This window comes from Engraulis encrasicolus, chromosome 6 (assembly GCF_034702125.1).
Source record: "Engraulis encrasicolus isolate BLACKSEA-1 chromosome 6, IST_EnEncr_1.0, whole genome shotgun sequence".
Taxonomy (NCBI): domain Eukaryota; kingdom Metazoa; phylum Chordata; class Actinopteri; order Clupeiformes; family Engraulidae; genus Engraulis; species Engraulis encrasicolus.
The window spans coordinates 32,112,316-32,126,584 of record NC_085862.1 but is presented as its reverse complement, the minus strand read 5'-3'; the positions used below and the strand labels follow the sequence as shown (position 1 = coordinate 32,126,584).

Below are 14,269 nucleotides of genomic sequence, written 5' to 3'. Positions count from 1 at the left end.
TTTACTCTCAGGTCACCCGAAGTTCTGAATAAACAAAAGACGCAATTCAGAAGGACTTTTTTCTTTATTGCTTTTCTCTCTTTTCTAAGATTCAGCGTTTAATTTTCAGCACCTACAAAATATCAAAACATGGCGCTTGGTTCCATTTCACAAGTGATATTCAAGCGTAATTCAGCATAAACGAGCCCTCATTCCTTTCTCGTGTGATATCCAAAATAGAAAAATGAATGAACGAAAATATACACGGACCACAGGCCATGCTTAATTACCTTGAAGTAATAATGACGTAATCACTAACTAATAATAACAGTCTGTTTTGCAAAGTAAACATGAGTTTAGCATTCCAATAGCAATTCCAATGCATTTGACAATTGAAACCATCACTTAGCTTAAAATTAATTAAAACTGTGTCTCTCAAATGCCTTCGGGTGTCACAATTCAGAATTTTGGTCCCAGTCTACTATGTTAATACCGAATTCAGAAATTTGCTGGAACAACATCAACAGACGTCAGGTCAAGTGCACGCCTCCAGACAACACGCAGCCTTTACCCCGTGCGGTGGTCCAACAAGGAAGTTGGAACGCATAGGCTAAGTCAGTGGAACTACCAAACAACAACACATCAGTGATTCTAAGAGTAGGGCCCTATAATTGTTATCTTATCCAGTGTCTCTGCCAACACTGTTCATTCGGAGGACAGCCTAATTCTGCGTTGCAAAATGCTTTCTTTTCTGCAGTTGGAGTCGCTCGATTTTAAAAGCGTATTGCTCTTCTTCGTCGTATTCCTTTTTATTGCCGATTACTTAAAGCACCGGAAACCTCCAAACTATCCCCCAGGACCATTTCAATGGCCTTTCGCCGGGAACGTTTTTAGCATCGACTCAAAGCAACCAGATGTTTACATGAGAAAGGTAATAATAATAATAATAATAATAATAATACTTTCGTTTTATATAGCGCCTTTCAAAACACCCAAGGACGCTAAGGTAACATTGAACAATTATTATGACAATTAAAATGCTTCTGAGTAGCTAACTTCGTGCGCATGTCATTTCATGGTAACTGACAGAATTTGCGCGTGCGCAGGTAAAGCAACAGGTGTTTATTGAAGCCTAAGCTTTCAAAGTAGCAGAGTAACAAGTTGACTACTCAAAATTTTGTCTCCATTAATTAAATGGTAGGGGAGACTGGGGTAAGATGAGCCACTTTTTACATTTTCCGTCATAGCTAAGCGATGAAGGCGTATTTGGTTAAATTTTTCACATCATACCAAATTTTAAAGTGTCCTGATACTATTAGAGCAAAAAATAATTGATAAACTGTCATGGTTAAAATGATATTGCCTTTTAAAAATATTTTTTCAGGTGGCTCATCTTACCCCTTGTATGGGGTAAGGTGAGCGACTGCTTGGGGTAAAATGAGCCCAGGCAAAAATCTCAGCTAAACAACTTTTATTTATTATAACAAATGTAATTAATAAATCTATGAAATAAAACAACTAAAGCAACAGAACCATGCCAAAAAATACGTATTGTGGGCCCTTGCAACTTTGTTTGAATACAATGGCGAACAATGCAGAGTGCAATGTAGAAAAAAAGGTTAATATTATTGTTTGAATTGGCTGAAACATGCATAAAGTCATTAATCTCAACTCACCTGGGTATGATATGAAAGAAATTATCTGATTATGCTGAAATATCATAACATGGTGTTCAACCATTATGCATCCCATTAGGATAAGCGGCTCATCTTACCCCATCTCAAAAGGCTCACCTTACCCCATGCCAAAATTATGTAAATAAATGCTCATAAAATTATCATAAAAGTGCAAAAAGACTTAAAATATCACTCATATAGTAGCTTATTACGTAACATTTCAGACATGATGAGACCAGAAATTGTTCTATTTTTGTTTTCTCTAAATCATCCATGTTTTGAATATACATGGAATTCACTTAAAGAGCAAAAAAACACATTTTCACAAATATCTCTCTTACCAAATTTGGTACATGCTTCACTTTTTCACAGGTGTTAGAAAAGGATTTCCACCACCTTAGAATGTGGTGACATGTTAAAATGTATTCACCTTTTTCGAGAAAAAGGGGGTGGCTCACCTTACCCCGTGGCTCACCTTACCCCAGTCTCCCCTATAGAGGTTAACTCAATTGTACAATTCACGATGATGATGATGATTTTATTTCTTATCATTATGGGGTGGCACTTCAGCCATTATCAAAATCAATATTGTGTACTTTGAGAGTAGACTTGAAATGAGGTCTGTTAGCTACTTGGTGTGTTGAACTGGATTTAAATGTGCGTGTGTGTAAGTTTGTGTGAAGTGTTGCATGATATGATGTCCTTCATTGTAAGTTGCTTTGGACAAAGACGTCTGTTGAACCCATTGCATGATGTTTATGTGCATCCATTACATCTACATGGTAGCCTACTACAGTTGCCTACTACAATAGGCCTAATGAATGCAGTTTAGTGCATCTGCACAACAGTAGGCCTACAGTAGGCTACGGGTGTGTTGTTTCATATGCCTCTAGGTTCATATGGATAGCTAAATGCTGACAATGTCAAACGTCTCCATTCCAAGCAAATTAAATTAACTTTTTTTTCTTCCAAGTTGGCTGAAGTATATGGAGACATTTTTTCTTTGCGTCTGGGCCATGAAGAAACAGTGGTTGCCACTGGCTACAAGATGGTGAAAGAAGCTCTTGTGGGCCAGGCTGAGATCTTTGTGGATCGCCCCTACAGTCCAATGGGTGAAAGGATGTACCCAGACAATGGTGTGATATTTTTTAAGCAGTGCTAATACATTTTATTAACCACTTTGCACAGATCCCATGTTATAACCTTAATGTCACCAACATTGTAATGGCTATGTCTTAATCTGTAATGTCATAGCAATGTTGTAATTGAGAATGTGAATTGTGAATAGGCCCACCGGCGAACCTATCTGCACAAAAAGGCCACGATATTTGTCAGGTGTGATCTCTGGGTAGGAAGAAGGTGGCTTAGTGGAGCAGAGTATGAGTTAGTCCATGACTGCCCATTGAAGCCTTTTGTAAAATAGGTGTATTAAAAAGTGTATTAAAACAAGTGTATTCAGCAAAACCACTGGGTCTTTTCCTGCACAGCGGGGCTTTTCTTCAGCAATGGAATGAAGTGGAAGACTCATCGTCGCTTCGCTATGACAACCCTGAGAAACTTTGGTTTGGGGAAGACGCTGATGGAGAATGCCATCTGTGAGGAGATCAGGTACCTGCAGGAGGAAATGGAGACACAGAAAGGTGAAGATGAGGAAGACTACAATAGCATTACCTTCTGGACTGTTAGCCTACTGCAGGATATAGTGGGTTTTTTTAACCACACGAAATCAGTGTAGTAACACACAAAATGGAGCCTGTTTTCAAAGGTATTAAAAAGGGGGTGGGGAGCCTATGTCTCGAGGGACATTTATGGTCCTTGAGGCTGCATTATCCGGGCTTCACATAAAATAAGACATGCATGGTACAGGAATCTTGAAAATTACATTTTCAATGCGACTTAGTTATATTTCAGGGGACGTAGAGAAGGTGGGGTCTGTTTTAAAAGTGCTGCCTTCAATATAGGCCTAAAGTGCAGTGGGCAATCCTGGTTTGTGTTCATAGTATGGCCATTAGAGGAATTTGAAGTGGCCCCTCGAATGAAAAAGGTTCCCCACCCCTGTATTAAAAAGTAGCTATAATGTAAAGTAAAGTAGCTATAACTTAATACTTAAGTAAGGGTTAATAATCATTACTTAACGCCATAATAGACACATATTAATTGTTATTAATGCATATGTTGAGCATTAGTAAGCAGTTACTTAACTATTAGATAACAATAGTATATTATTATTTAACTAAGAGATAAGTAAGGGCACAGTTAATAGTTAAGTAGCTATCAGGTCAAACTTAACTAAGGACCAAAATTAATACTTACTTAATACAAAAGTATGGCATAACTAATGGATAAATAATACATAAATATTGGGAGTTGGGTTATAATAGAGTTGGCTGAGGATAACTAATGGTTAATTAACCCCTTAGTGCTGCACTCTGGCTCTCTGTAATGTCATGGCAATGTTGTTATGATGTAGTTAAGCATTTTCAGCACGTGAATAGGGTCGCCGGCGACCCCTGCTGCAGTAAGAGGCTACTGGATAGATATTGGTGTTTGGGACCCTTATAATAGAGTTGGCTGCGGATAACTAATGGTTAATTAATCCATAGATATTGATGTTTGGGACCCTTATAATAGAGTTGGCTGCGCATACCTAATAGTTAAGTAATTAATCTACTGTGACGTCTCACTTTCACTCGTTCAAATCACTGTAATAATCGCAAGAGGAGCCATTATAGGCTATAGCAAGGATTGGACATACACTTCTCAATGATGGTGGGGTGATGAGATGTAATTTGTTCATATACCACTTATTAGTTTTAATGGTAAAAACCCTACAATAAATGCAGAACATTATGAAGAGTAATAGTTTGGAAGCGTAACTAAACCAATCCTTTGTGATAATTAAGTTAATGTCTGAGAATATTAGCTCCAAGAAGTGCAGTGCATGATGGGTACTCAATCTACAGACAATATTTCGGTATTATTTATTCATTAGTTATGCCTTACTTTTGTATTAAGTAAGTGTTCATTTTGGTCCTTAGTTAAGTATGACCTAATAGCTACTTAACTATTACTGTACCCTTACTTATCTATTAGTTAAATATTTTTTATGCTATGAACTTGTAACACAAGGTAATAGTTATCTAACAGTTAAATAACTGCTTGCTAATGTTTGACATATGCATTAATAACAATTAATATGTGTCTAATGTGGCGTTAAGTAATGATTATTAACCCTTACTAAAGTATTAGGTTATAGCTACTTTGCTGTTAATTATGGCCCCTTATTTGGAAGTGTTACCAATTGTGCTTCTCAAAAAGTCACCGTTTTTTGTTGGAATTAAGCTAGCGATTATGGTAGTCAGATTACATAATCCAGATCCACTTGCCCTATGTTGTCACATTAGAATTCACCTTTGGCTAAGGCCCGCCCTAAAGTGCTTTTTGACCAATCACAGCGCAGCAAAAGGACGACCTCGGACAAACCTCGGACAGTTTGGACAGTTTTGACAGCGCTCCATTGAACTCAATGCTGAAATCGCATGTTTTCAAGTAGGGTTTAGCAAGATATTACGGTCGTATTATTATTAAAATGTGACTGGAAATTGTGCCTGGGGTATTTGTGACAAAGGTGCAAGTTTCCCGCGATGTAACAGGAGGTAATCGGTTTCCTCTTTACCTAAAACTGGACCAATATTAGCAGTTGAATAGTCTGGCTTGAAGGGTCGGCATCCTCACTCGACTAGAAAGCGCACGGATCATCAAACATAGCCTACTTTGTGTGCTCCAATCATGCCATCATATCACTCGTGTAACTTTTCAGTAATGTTGTAAGCAAAACACGAACCTATTTCAGGGTAGGATTTTGGTTTTCTGACCTAAATTAATGAAGAAACAACGCTAGCAAAGTTCACTGTCAGTCACGTCAGGATTGTTTTGACTAGCAGCTGATGGACGTTATTTTCTTGAGCTATTGAAGACATAAACACCAAAAGTTAATGTTACACATTGATGTGGTAGCTTTGAATATGACAACATCCGTTGGGTGATTTCGTCCAACAACTACAGTTTTTTGAGCCAGGGACATAGGCTATGCGAGTTATAGCTTACCATGGTGGCACTGGTTACAATATGAAAATCGATACCAGGGTGAGAATTTGAGATCCCACAACAGCTAAACAACTGTGATGCATGACAGTTCAGGAAATACAAATTATGAATGGAGGAGTGTTTTTTTTTTATTTCTTAGTTGTGAACCGCTGCGATAGCCAGATCACTGCATTAATCACGTTATCACAGCGCATAGAAAGTGTATCTGTCCGACGTAGCAACTGTTACTAAAGAGGGCGGGGCTTAGCCAAAGGCGAATTGCAGTTGAAGGTGAAGATTGTTAGCTTGGTCCTGACCATCCCATAATACTACCATTTCATTTCGTATTCATGGTTTGGAGGTTGTTTGATCTGACGCGATTGCAGGAAGCGGGAAGGACATTTTCTGAAAAATCAGGATAAGTTGTTGTACAAACATGTCTGACGTCTATTTTTGGCGATATAGGACTGTTTAACAGACATGTCTGACATAACATCCTACCGTAGGATAAAATTACAATGTTGGACTGTTTGACAGAACACCGGCCAAACCCGGCCGCTCAACATCGCTCCACAGAAAACAGATACCAGACGTAGTGCGGAGCCAAGTCTCTTGGCGGAAGTAGGGCCTATGTAGGATGGTGCGCGAGGCTAGAAGATTGTGCACATCCCAGGAAAAGGTGCAGGACAAAGGCTGACTGTAGTTTTCAGAGTGAGGAGTCCACACACTAAAAATTATTGAATCTTAAAGTGTGCGGACTTCTCACTCTGAAAACTACAGTCACGCTGCATTCACACCAACGGCGCGGACATCCACAGTACGTCCACAGAACGTGTCCGTTATCAGTCCGAAACTGTTAGAATACATGAAAACAAATCATGCCTTGCACACAGGAGTGCGGTGTAAGCGCGGCGCATGTCCGTCCCGCCCAGACATGTCCGTGTTGCTCCTTGAAAATAGAACTCGAGTCTATTTTCCTGCGCGGACGTCTGCGTTCAATGTGCGGGCTCCATTGAAAATGAATGGCTGCTGTCCGCGGATAGAACATGGACGTTGACTGTGCAGTTAAGGAAACGTGCCGTCCCTGTGTGCATGTACCGTCAGCCTTTGTCCTGCACCTTTTCCTGGGATGTGCACACTCTTCACCTTCAACTGATAGCCTCATTGAAGCACTCCCAAAAATCCTTGAACCTTTAAGTGTGCGGACTCCTCACTCTGAAAAGAAAACCACATTAGAATTGCACTCAAATGTCTTTCATCGTATTTTGGAAAATAACTTTTCACGTAAACTAAATATAGGTACAGAGTACAGATGCAAAACGCACTAAATGCCTTTGTGATGAGTGTACAAAACAGGTTGTATTTCTGGAAATGTAATAAACTTCAAAAATCAGTCCATCTGATTTTCCTTGGGCTTCACCTGCTGTACTTGATAATGACATTCAATTAACCTTTTGATTATGATAACTTCGTGAAAAAGCTGTTTAAAAATTACATTTTATAGATTTTTGTAATGGCTTTCATAGAGTTTTCCCTGAAAATGTTGATATTTTTATTGTGGAGCTCTATGATCAATGCATTCTGTTTAATATTGTAATACATGTTTTTATCCAATCTCTGCACTCCTTCTAGGTGACCCATTTAACCCAAAGATGCTTTTCAACAACGCTGTGTCAAATATAATATGTCAGCTGGTGTACGGACGACGGTATGATTATTCCGATTACACGTTCCAGAAGGTTCTGAAGAAGTTCAATGAAGCTCTATACCTAGAGGGAACAATATGGGCACAGGTTAGCATAACTCTGTATTCCTCATCAACTGCGGGTGTAAATTGATTTTAATCCTGAGGTGAGAGGACTAGTTTTGTAATGCACTGTGAGCACCAGAGCCAGAAAAAGATTTATGCTATTTATACTTGGCAAATACACAGCAGGCGGCAACGATGTTAAGCGACAGAGAATCGCTGGAATGTGCAGCAAGAGCGATATGAGCGATGGAAAAGACAGTATGTCCGTTTAAAACAGAATGCAACCATTCCGACATTCCCATTGACTGGCGGCTGTCACCAAACCGCATCATAGTCGCTCAAGTCGCTCAAATCGTCTCTAGTCGCCCAAATCGTTTTTTGTCTCTTCTCTTGCCAGCGACTCAATTCAAAGTCAATTACTTACATCGCTGGAATCACTCAGGTCGCGTTTGGTGTATTTGTGCCTTTACATACTGTAACATTAATTTATGGATAGATACTACCCTAGTGTGTGCAACAGGCACAGCTGAAAGTAACCTAGCAGATGCATGTGAAGCAATAAATGTAAACATGTTCAGTTCTGCCAGGATCACTTAAGTATATACTGTGTCTTCTATTTCATTTACATCTCTGTCTTCTGTCAGTTGTACGAGGCATTCCCTGTCATCATGAAGCACCTGCCTGGGCCACACAACGCCATTTTCAGCAACTATCTGGATGTCGCGGATTTCATAAGGAAGGAGGTGGAGAGACATAAGGAGGATTTGGACCCCAACAACCCACGAGACTACATCGACGCCTACATCACAGAGATGCAGAGTGTAAATATCTTTGTACTGTTTTCCATGATTTCTTTGTTACTTTTCGTCATATGTTTGTCAAGAAAAAGCACGATGCCATTGAGCAGAAACTGCCCTCTGAGTTTGATGAAGGACTAGTAGCTACATCATAAAACGCGGAACGTATTTGAACAAGGGGGGGCCGCAAGGGGGGGGACCCATTTTAGGACGGGGGGTTTGGGGGAAAATATTGGTTTAGGAAAACCCTTTATTGCATTATTACAGCTTGGTTTGTGTGGGTTTGATATTGTCCATGGGTTTTGACTTGGATTTTTTTTTTTTTTTGAGGGCCGTCATTCATTTATTTTTCAAAAAGTTACCCGGGCCACGGTCCCCCTGGCCCAGCCGGTTCCGCGGTCCTTGAGCTACATCCTCATCCTTCTGGGCCTCAGTGCAGGCTTTGACATGATTTCATACTCACAGACAGAGTTACCAGTAGAATGTTGGTTAGTCAAGTAGAGACATGTCACAATTCCCATTGGAAACTGCTCATATGCTGAGCAGATTCATATGAAATATAATACAAAGTATGAAAACCCCTAAAAATGTGTATTTTTGGTGAAGCATTCCAGAGACACAGTCCTGTGTCACAATGACATTGACAATGACAATGGGAGTTGGAGTTTCCCAATGGGCTTTCACTTTATACTGCCCTCTCTCTTTCACTCTCTCTGTCTCTCTCACACACACATAAACAGACACACACACACACACACAGACACACACACACACACCAAATTATAAAGTGGCCACAGTGTCACATGTGCCTTAGCTGAGCGGCACATAGCCGCCCTAGACAAAGTGTCCCGGAGTGTCAGAAGTCACCGTGCATATTAAAGATAAAGTGTCCAGGAATATTAGAAGTCACTGAGCGTAGTACAATGTCCATTGTATCCCTTGGAAAAAGATGGGGTATCACAAGTCACCTGCTGTGTCGCTCCACACACACACACACACACACACACACACACACACATACACACACACACACGCTTGAGCATAGAAAAGGTTGATTGTCCTGTATGGCTGTATTGGAGAATATATAAAAAAGTGAAGACACTTCCAAACAAGATGTACTAACGAAATGCATTTGCATCGAATAGTCATAAAAAGGCAGCATTATGTTTGGAATATTCATCTACTATTAGCCGTGTAAAATTACTACTAGAAAATACCAGCTGGAACACAGTAATGTAAAACATGATAATATACAGTGTTGTTGTGTTAATAGGCCTATGTTTCAGATTCTATAACCTAGTCAATAATGTTAGTTTTTCTGATTTTGTTGTCCAGAAAAGTAAAATGACAATACAAAGTCTTTAAATTGGATTTTTTATATTCGTTAGGGTTCCGGGAATGATGACTTCACTGAGTCCAATCTGGTAATGAACTCACTGGATCTGTTCCTAGCTGGCACAGAAACTACGTCCACCACCCTGCTCTGGGCTCTGGTTCTCCTCATCAAGCACCCAGATGTGCAGAGTAAGTAGTAATATATTGTCTGTCACAGTGTTTTGGTGAAAAACGGTAGCCTCGCTATTGCAATTACAACACAAAAAAATTACAACCCAGCAAACATAGTCTGGCCAAGCTGCCTTAATGTCAGTTTTCAATGGGCAGATGTAGAGGTACGTAGCGTAAGTAATATTTCTAATAGGTTACTTTCAGAATTGATGCTGCCCATTCACAAACGTTATCTTCTTTTTCATGAGTATTTTCCACCACCATCAAGTTCTAAGTATGTATTGGTGAGCTTTGGTGTATAGTATAGTGTATGCAGGTCTGTCTTTCCTGTCTGTTTTGTTTTCGTTTTGTTTTTGTTGTTGTCTGTTGTTTTGTTACACCTGTCTGTGTCTCATGTGCTAGCGTCTGTACTGCAGGAAATCCTCCTTTAGGCAGACCTAGACAGACCTAAGGACTGTTCTATTCAATGCTAGGAGTATTATGACACGCCCCTTTAGGCAGACCGGAACCTGGTCACGTTAGGTGCCCATAGAAACCTATTATGTTGGCATATCTCTATATACTTAAAGAATCTCTGCACTGCACTTAGGCTTAAAGGTGCACAGGAAGTATTGTCTTGCTCAGTCCCAAGATAGCCACTGTAGATTGCACCGTTTACAATCAGAGTGCACTGCTTATAGGTACAATCAGGGCTCTAAATTAACACCAGCCAACCGGCCAAATGCTGGTGAAATTCCAGTTTGACTGGTAGAGAAGACCAACTTACTGGTCACTTTGACCCATTAGTGAGTGTGTGATAGGATGGTAAAATGTACATCTACTAGCCATTATGGCTGGTGATGAAAAAAGTAAACTTAGGGCCCTGGGTACTATACTGTATGCAAATCTGTGTAATCTTGTGTACTTGTGCACAATCTTGCAGAAAAGGTGCAGTCTGAAATCGACACTGTGATTGGTCAGTCACGGCCACCCAGCATGGCGGACAAGGCCAGCATGCCCTACACCGAAGCTGTGATCCACGAGATCCAGAGAATCGGGAACATTGTACCGATCAACGGACTACGGTTGGCTGGAAAGGACACAACACTCGGAGGATACTTCATACCCAAGGCAAGGAGCTCAGTACAGATAATTAATAAAAGTGATACCACAACATTTCTGGCTAATTTTACACTTGCCCTTGAGATAAATAACTGGGTTTTACCTTTCCCATATTCTTCCAGCCCTTCTCTTGGTCTGGTGGTGTTACTTCTAGTTCCAAGCTAGCAACTATCATCGAATCTTGTTATGGGACCAGCTAGCTGCTAGCTTGTCCATATGATTCAGTGGTTACTTGGCGCTATTCCGACATTGATGTCTATTGTCTGAATACCGGCACATTTCCCACCGAGATATGCCATGTCTGTGGTTTGTGCTACATTGCTTAGCTTTTACCAGTTTAGGGAGACTAACCCTAACCCTAACCAAATAGTGGCATGTTGGATGTTGGAATAGCGGTATGTCGGAATAGCGTGCGGCCCCCGATTCCGTTTGCTAGCTTGGAGGTAAAATGTGCATTACTAGACTCAGAAAACAGATGGAAGTACAGGGGAAAGGTGAAACCCAATTATTCAACTGAAGGGGAGGTGTATGAATGGTGCGGTATCACTTTATTGCGGTAATCTTTTTTTTTTTGCACACATCCCTGTGTTGGAAAAATGAACTACTTTCAGTGCTGTGAGGTCAGTGATGATTCTCTTCTGCAGGGCACGTCACTTTTGACGAACCTGACGTCTGTGATGTTTGATAAGACGGAGTGGGAAACGCCAGAGGAATTCAACCCTGGTCACTTCCTGGACTCTGAGGGAAAATTCAGAAGAAGAGATGCCTTCCTGCCCTTCTCCGCAGGTGTGAATTAAAGTCGAGAGTGCAATACAGAAAGTCCAATGCAAGAGACTTATTAGTTGCTCACAAACATTACATGATACTTGGCAGATACTTTTATCCAAGGCAATCTCATCGTTACAAAGGTACAAGGTTGCAGTCGCTGATGTGGGGTTAGTTGTCTTGCTCAAGGGTGTTTCGGCCTAGCCTGGTCTTGAGACCATCCCATAATACTACCACTTCATTTTGTATTCATGGTCTAGAGCAGTGGTGTAGTCTACTTTTTTGGGGTGGGTATACTATATATTTGAGCATTTTTTGAAGTGGGTATACTGTATATATTTGTGCCATTCCAAATAATGGATCAATCAATTTTAAGTGGGTATACTGAAATGCCTGAAATTTTGAGGTGGGTATACATACCTAAATATATACTGCATTCTCCGTACACTATACCACTGGTCTGGGGGTTGTTTGATCTGACGCGAACGCAGGATGCGGGAAGTTTGCATTCAGTTCTGGTTTGAAATAATTGGACAGCTCTCACCCAATCGCCAACAGTTACACAACAACAACATAGCGCAGTCGTTTACGTCATCGTCACGAGCAAGATCCTGCCGGCCAACAATGCTGCACAGAAAACAGTAACCAGACTATGTACGGAGCCAATCTTTTGGCGGAAGTACGTAGGATAGCGCACAAGGCTAGTTTCGGCCGTGGATGAGGTGTGGTGTTGGAGACCACCTTCCTACTGGTACGTACGTACTACCTCTTTGGTCTTTGTGCATCCCTGCAATCAGTCTGGAGCATGATGATAGTTTGTTAGCATTTTTGTATAGTAACTGCTTCAGCCATGTTTGCCATGCTGAACGAGCTTAGTGCTAACAAAGTAACGTCGCGCTCCTGACTGATTGCAGCCTGTGAAATCCCATGCTGCTTTGCACGATCATTCCGATCTGAAAGACAGAATGGCTTCCCCACCAAAAATAGGGGCCTAAGCTATAGAGCTAACCAGAGAGCAGCTGGAAAGGCGATGACGCATACTACCTGACAAATGGAAGCTTCCAGTTTGTTTGAATAGATACAACTGACACGATTGTCTATTGACTACGTGCTGTACTAATATCTTCAGAGATAGCCAGGTGTGAACCAGGCAAGACTGATCGCAGGCACGCACAAAGACCAAAGAGGTACGCATGAATTCATCTCAGATCAGAGAAGAACATACGTAGTTCATTATGGAAACACGATGGACTGTTCCCTTGAGGATACATTTAAAGTGAGACATTGTCTGTGTCATCACTGTCTTTCATATCCTTCTGGATCAATGAAGTATCTCTGCTCCCAAAAAATACTTGAAAGACAAATTATCGTATGAATGAAGTAAGTTGAAGTTTTACAGGCATGTGCTTAAAGCGACTGGTGCTGGTGGCCTGTTCTTGTTGTGTTGCAGGCAAGAGGGTTTGTCTGGGGGAGCAGCTGGCCAGGATGGAGCTCTTCTTGTTCTTCGTGGGCCTTCTTCAGAAGTTCAGCTTCTCCACAGAGGAGGGAGTGGAGCTGAGTCTGGAGGGGGAAGTGGGAGCCACACGCACCCCTCTCCCGTTTAAAGTATTCACACATACGCGCTAAGGGCACAAGACTTGGAAACTATAACATTTCAAATCTGAAGTGTTCTAAACTTGCAATTGTAACTGATTAACCAAAAATATTGTCAGTATCTGTATTTGGTGACTCTGTCTGTGTATGCCCGGATAAGGAGAACTACTATAGCTCTGGTTGCCTACCATATGTTAATATCTGTCAGCAGCAACATGACTTTTTTTGGCCCTGATAAGTTTGAAATTTGAAGGGAAGTGAAATCTTATGTTGGACCTGTATGCCCATATTGTACACCGCTCTGCCATTGGAACGCTGTAATAGTCATTGAAAAAAACTTAACTACCATAGTGTATAGCTAATGCTGGTGTCAATAAAGTTGGTCCACGCATTCTTACTGATGATCATGACTCTTTATTTCTTTGCTCGTCATGAGCACCGTGAAAACTGGCAGACACCAAACAAAACACATACAATGCATTAATATTTAAGCAAAAAGACATACAAAAATGTATAAAGAAAATACAAATAAATTCAAAGTAATTACCGTGTACGCCTTGTACCTGCAGTAGAATCTTTGGAGCGTTGCAAACGCAGTGCACGCTACCTCATTTCAGAAGTGCTTTACCTGACCCTAACGCTTCTAGGTCACATAAGTTCACAAAAGGTCACAAAAGGTCACATGACATACACGGCTCATGAAATGCAACAAAAGGATAAATTGAACAAAAATATAGGCAAATCATATCCACCACAACGAAATAAGAATACAAAGGAAAACGAAAAGGCAAACTTTATCATAATTGTTATTCAGTGGGAGAATCACATGCTCCCATACAGAGGCCTATCAACGCCAATTACACATAGTGCTACACTACATGACACAGGGCCTTTAGTAATGCACTACGACCATATTTTATACAGCTTAGGCCTATTTTAGTTCATATTGTACAGCTTATAACAGGGACCATGTTAGTGGCGAGAACTAAATGTTCCATTCAGCCCTTGGCACTGAA

The 14,269-nt window shown here is 40.7% G+C and overlaps 1 protein-coding gene across 1 annotated transcript; it reads left to right on the top strand.

Moving 5' to 3' along the window:
* The first annotated feature begins 556 nt into the window (after positions 1–556).
* LOC134451114 (cytochrome P450 2J2-like) lies at positions 557–14,028 on the top strand. The gene is made up of 9 exons (XM_063201298.1): positions 557–910; positions 2,629–2,791; positions 3,143–3,295; positions 7,374–7,534; positions 8,136–8,312; positions 9,677–9,812; positions 10,717–10,904; positions 11,540–11,681; positions 13,111–14,028. The coding sequence occupies exons 1-9, from the start codon at positions 719–721 to the stop codon at positions 13,284–13,286; spliced, it is 1,488 nt and encodes a 495-aa protein (XP_063057368.1). The 5' UTR covers positions 557–718; the 3' UTR covers positions 13,287–14,028.
* The last annotated feature ends 241 nt before the right edge of the window (positions 14,029–14,269 follow it).

Coding starts and splice junctions, on each gene's coding strand:
- LOC134451114 (XM_063201298.1), top strand. CDS start 719: ATGCTTTCTTTTCTGCAGTTGGAGTCGCTCGATTTTAAAAGCGTATTG. Junction 911..2,628: donor CAGATGTTTACATGAGAAAG/GTAATAATAATA, acceptor TTTTCTTCCAAG/TTGGCTGAAGTATATGGAGA. Junction 10,905..11,539: donor GAGGATACTTCATACCCAAG/GCAAGGAGCTCA, acceptor TCTCTTCTGCAG/GGCACGTCACTTTTGACGAA.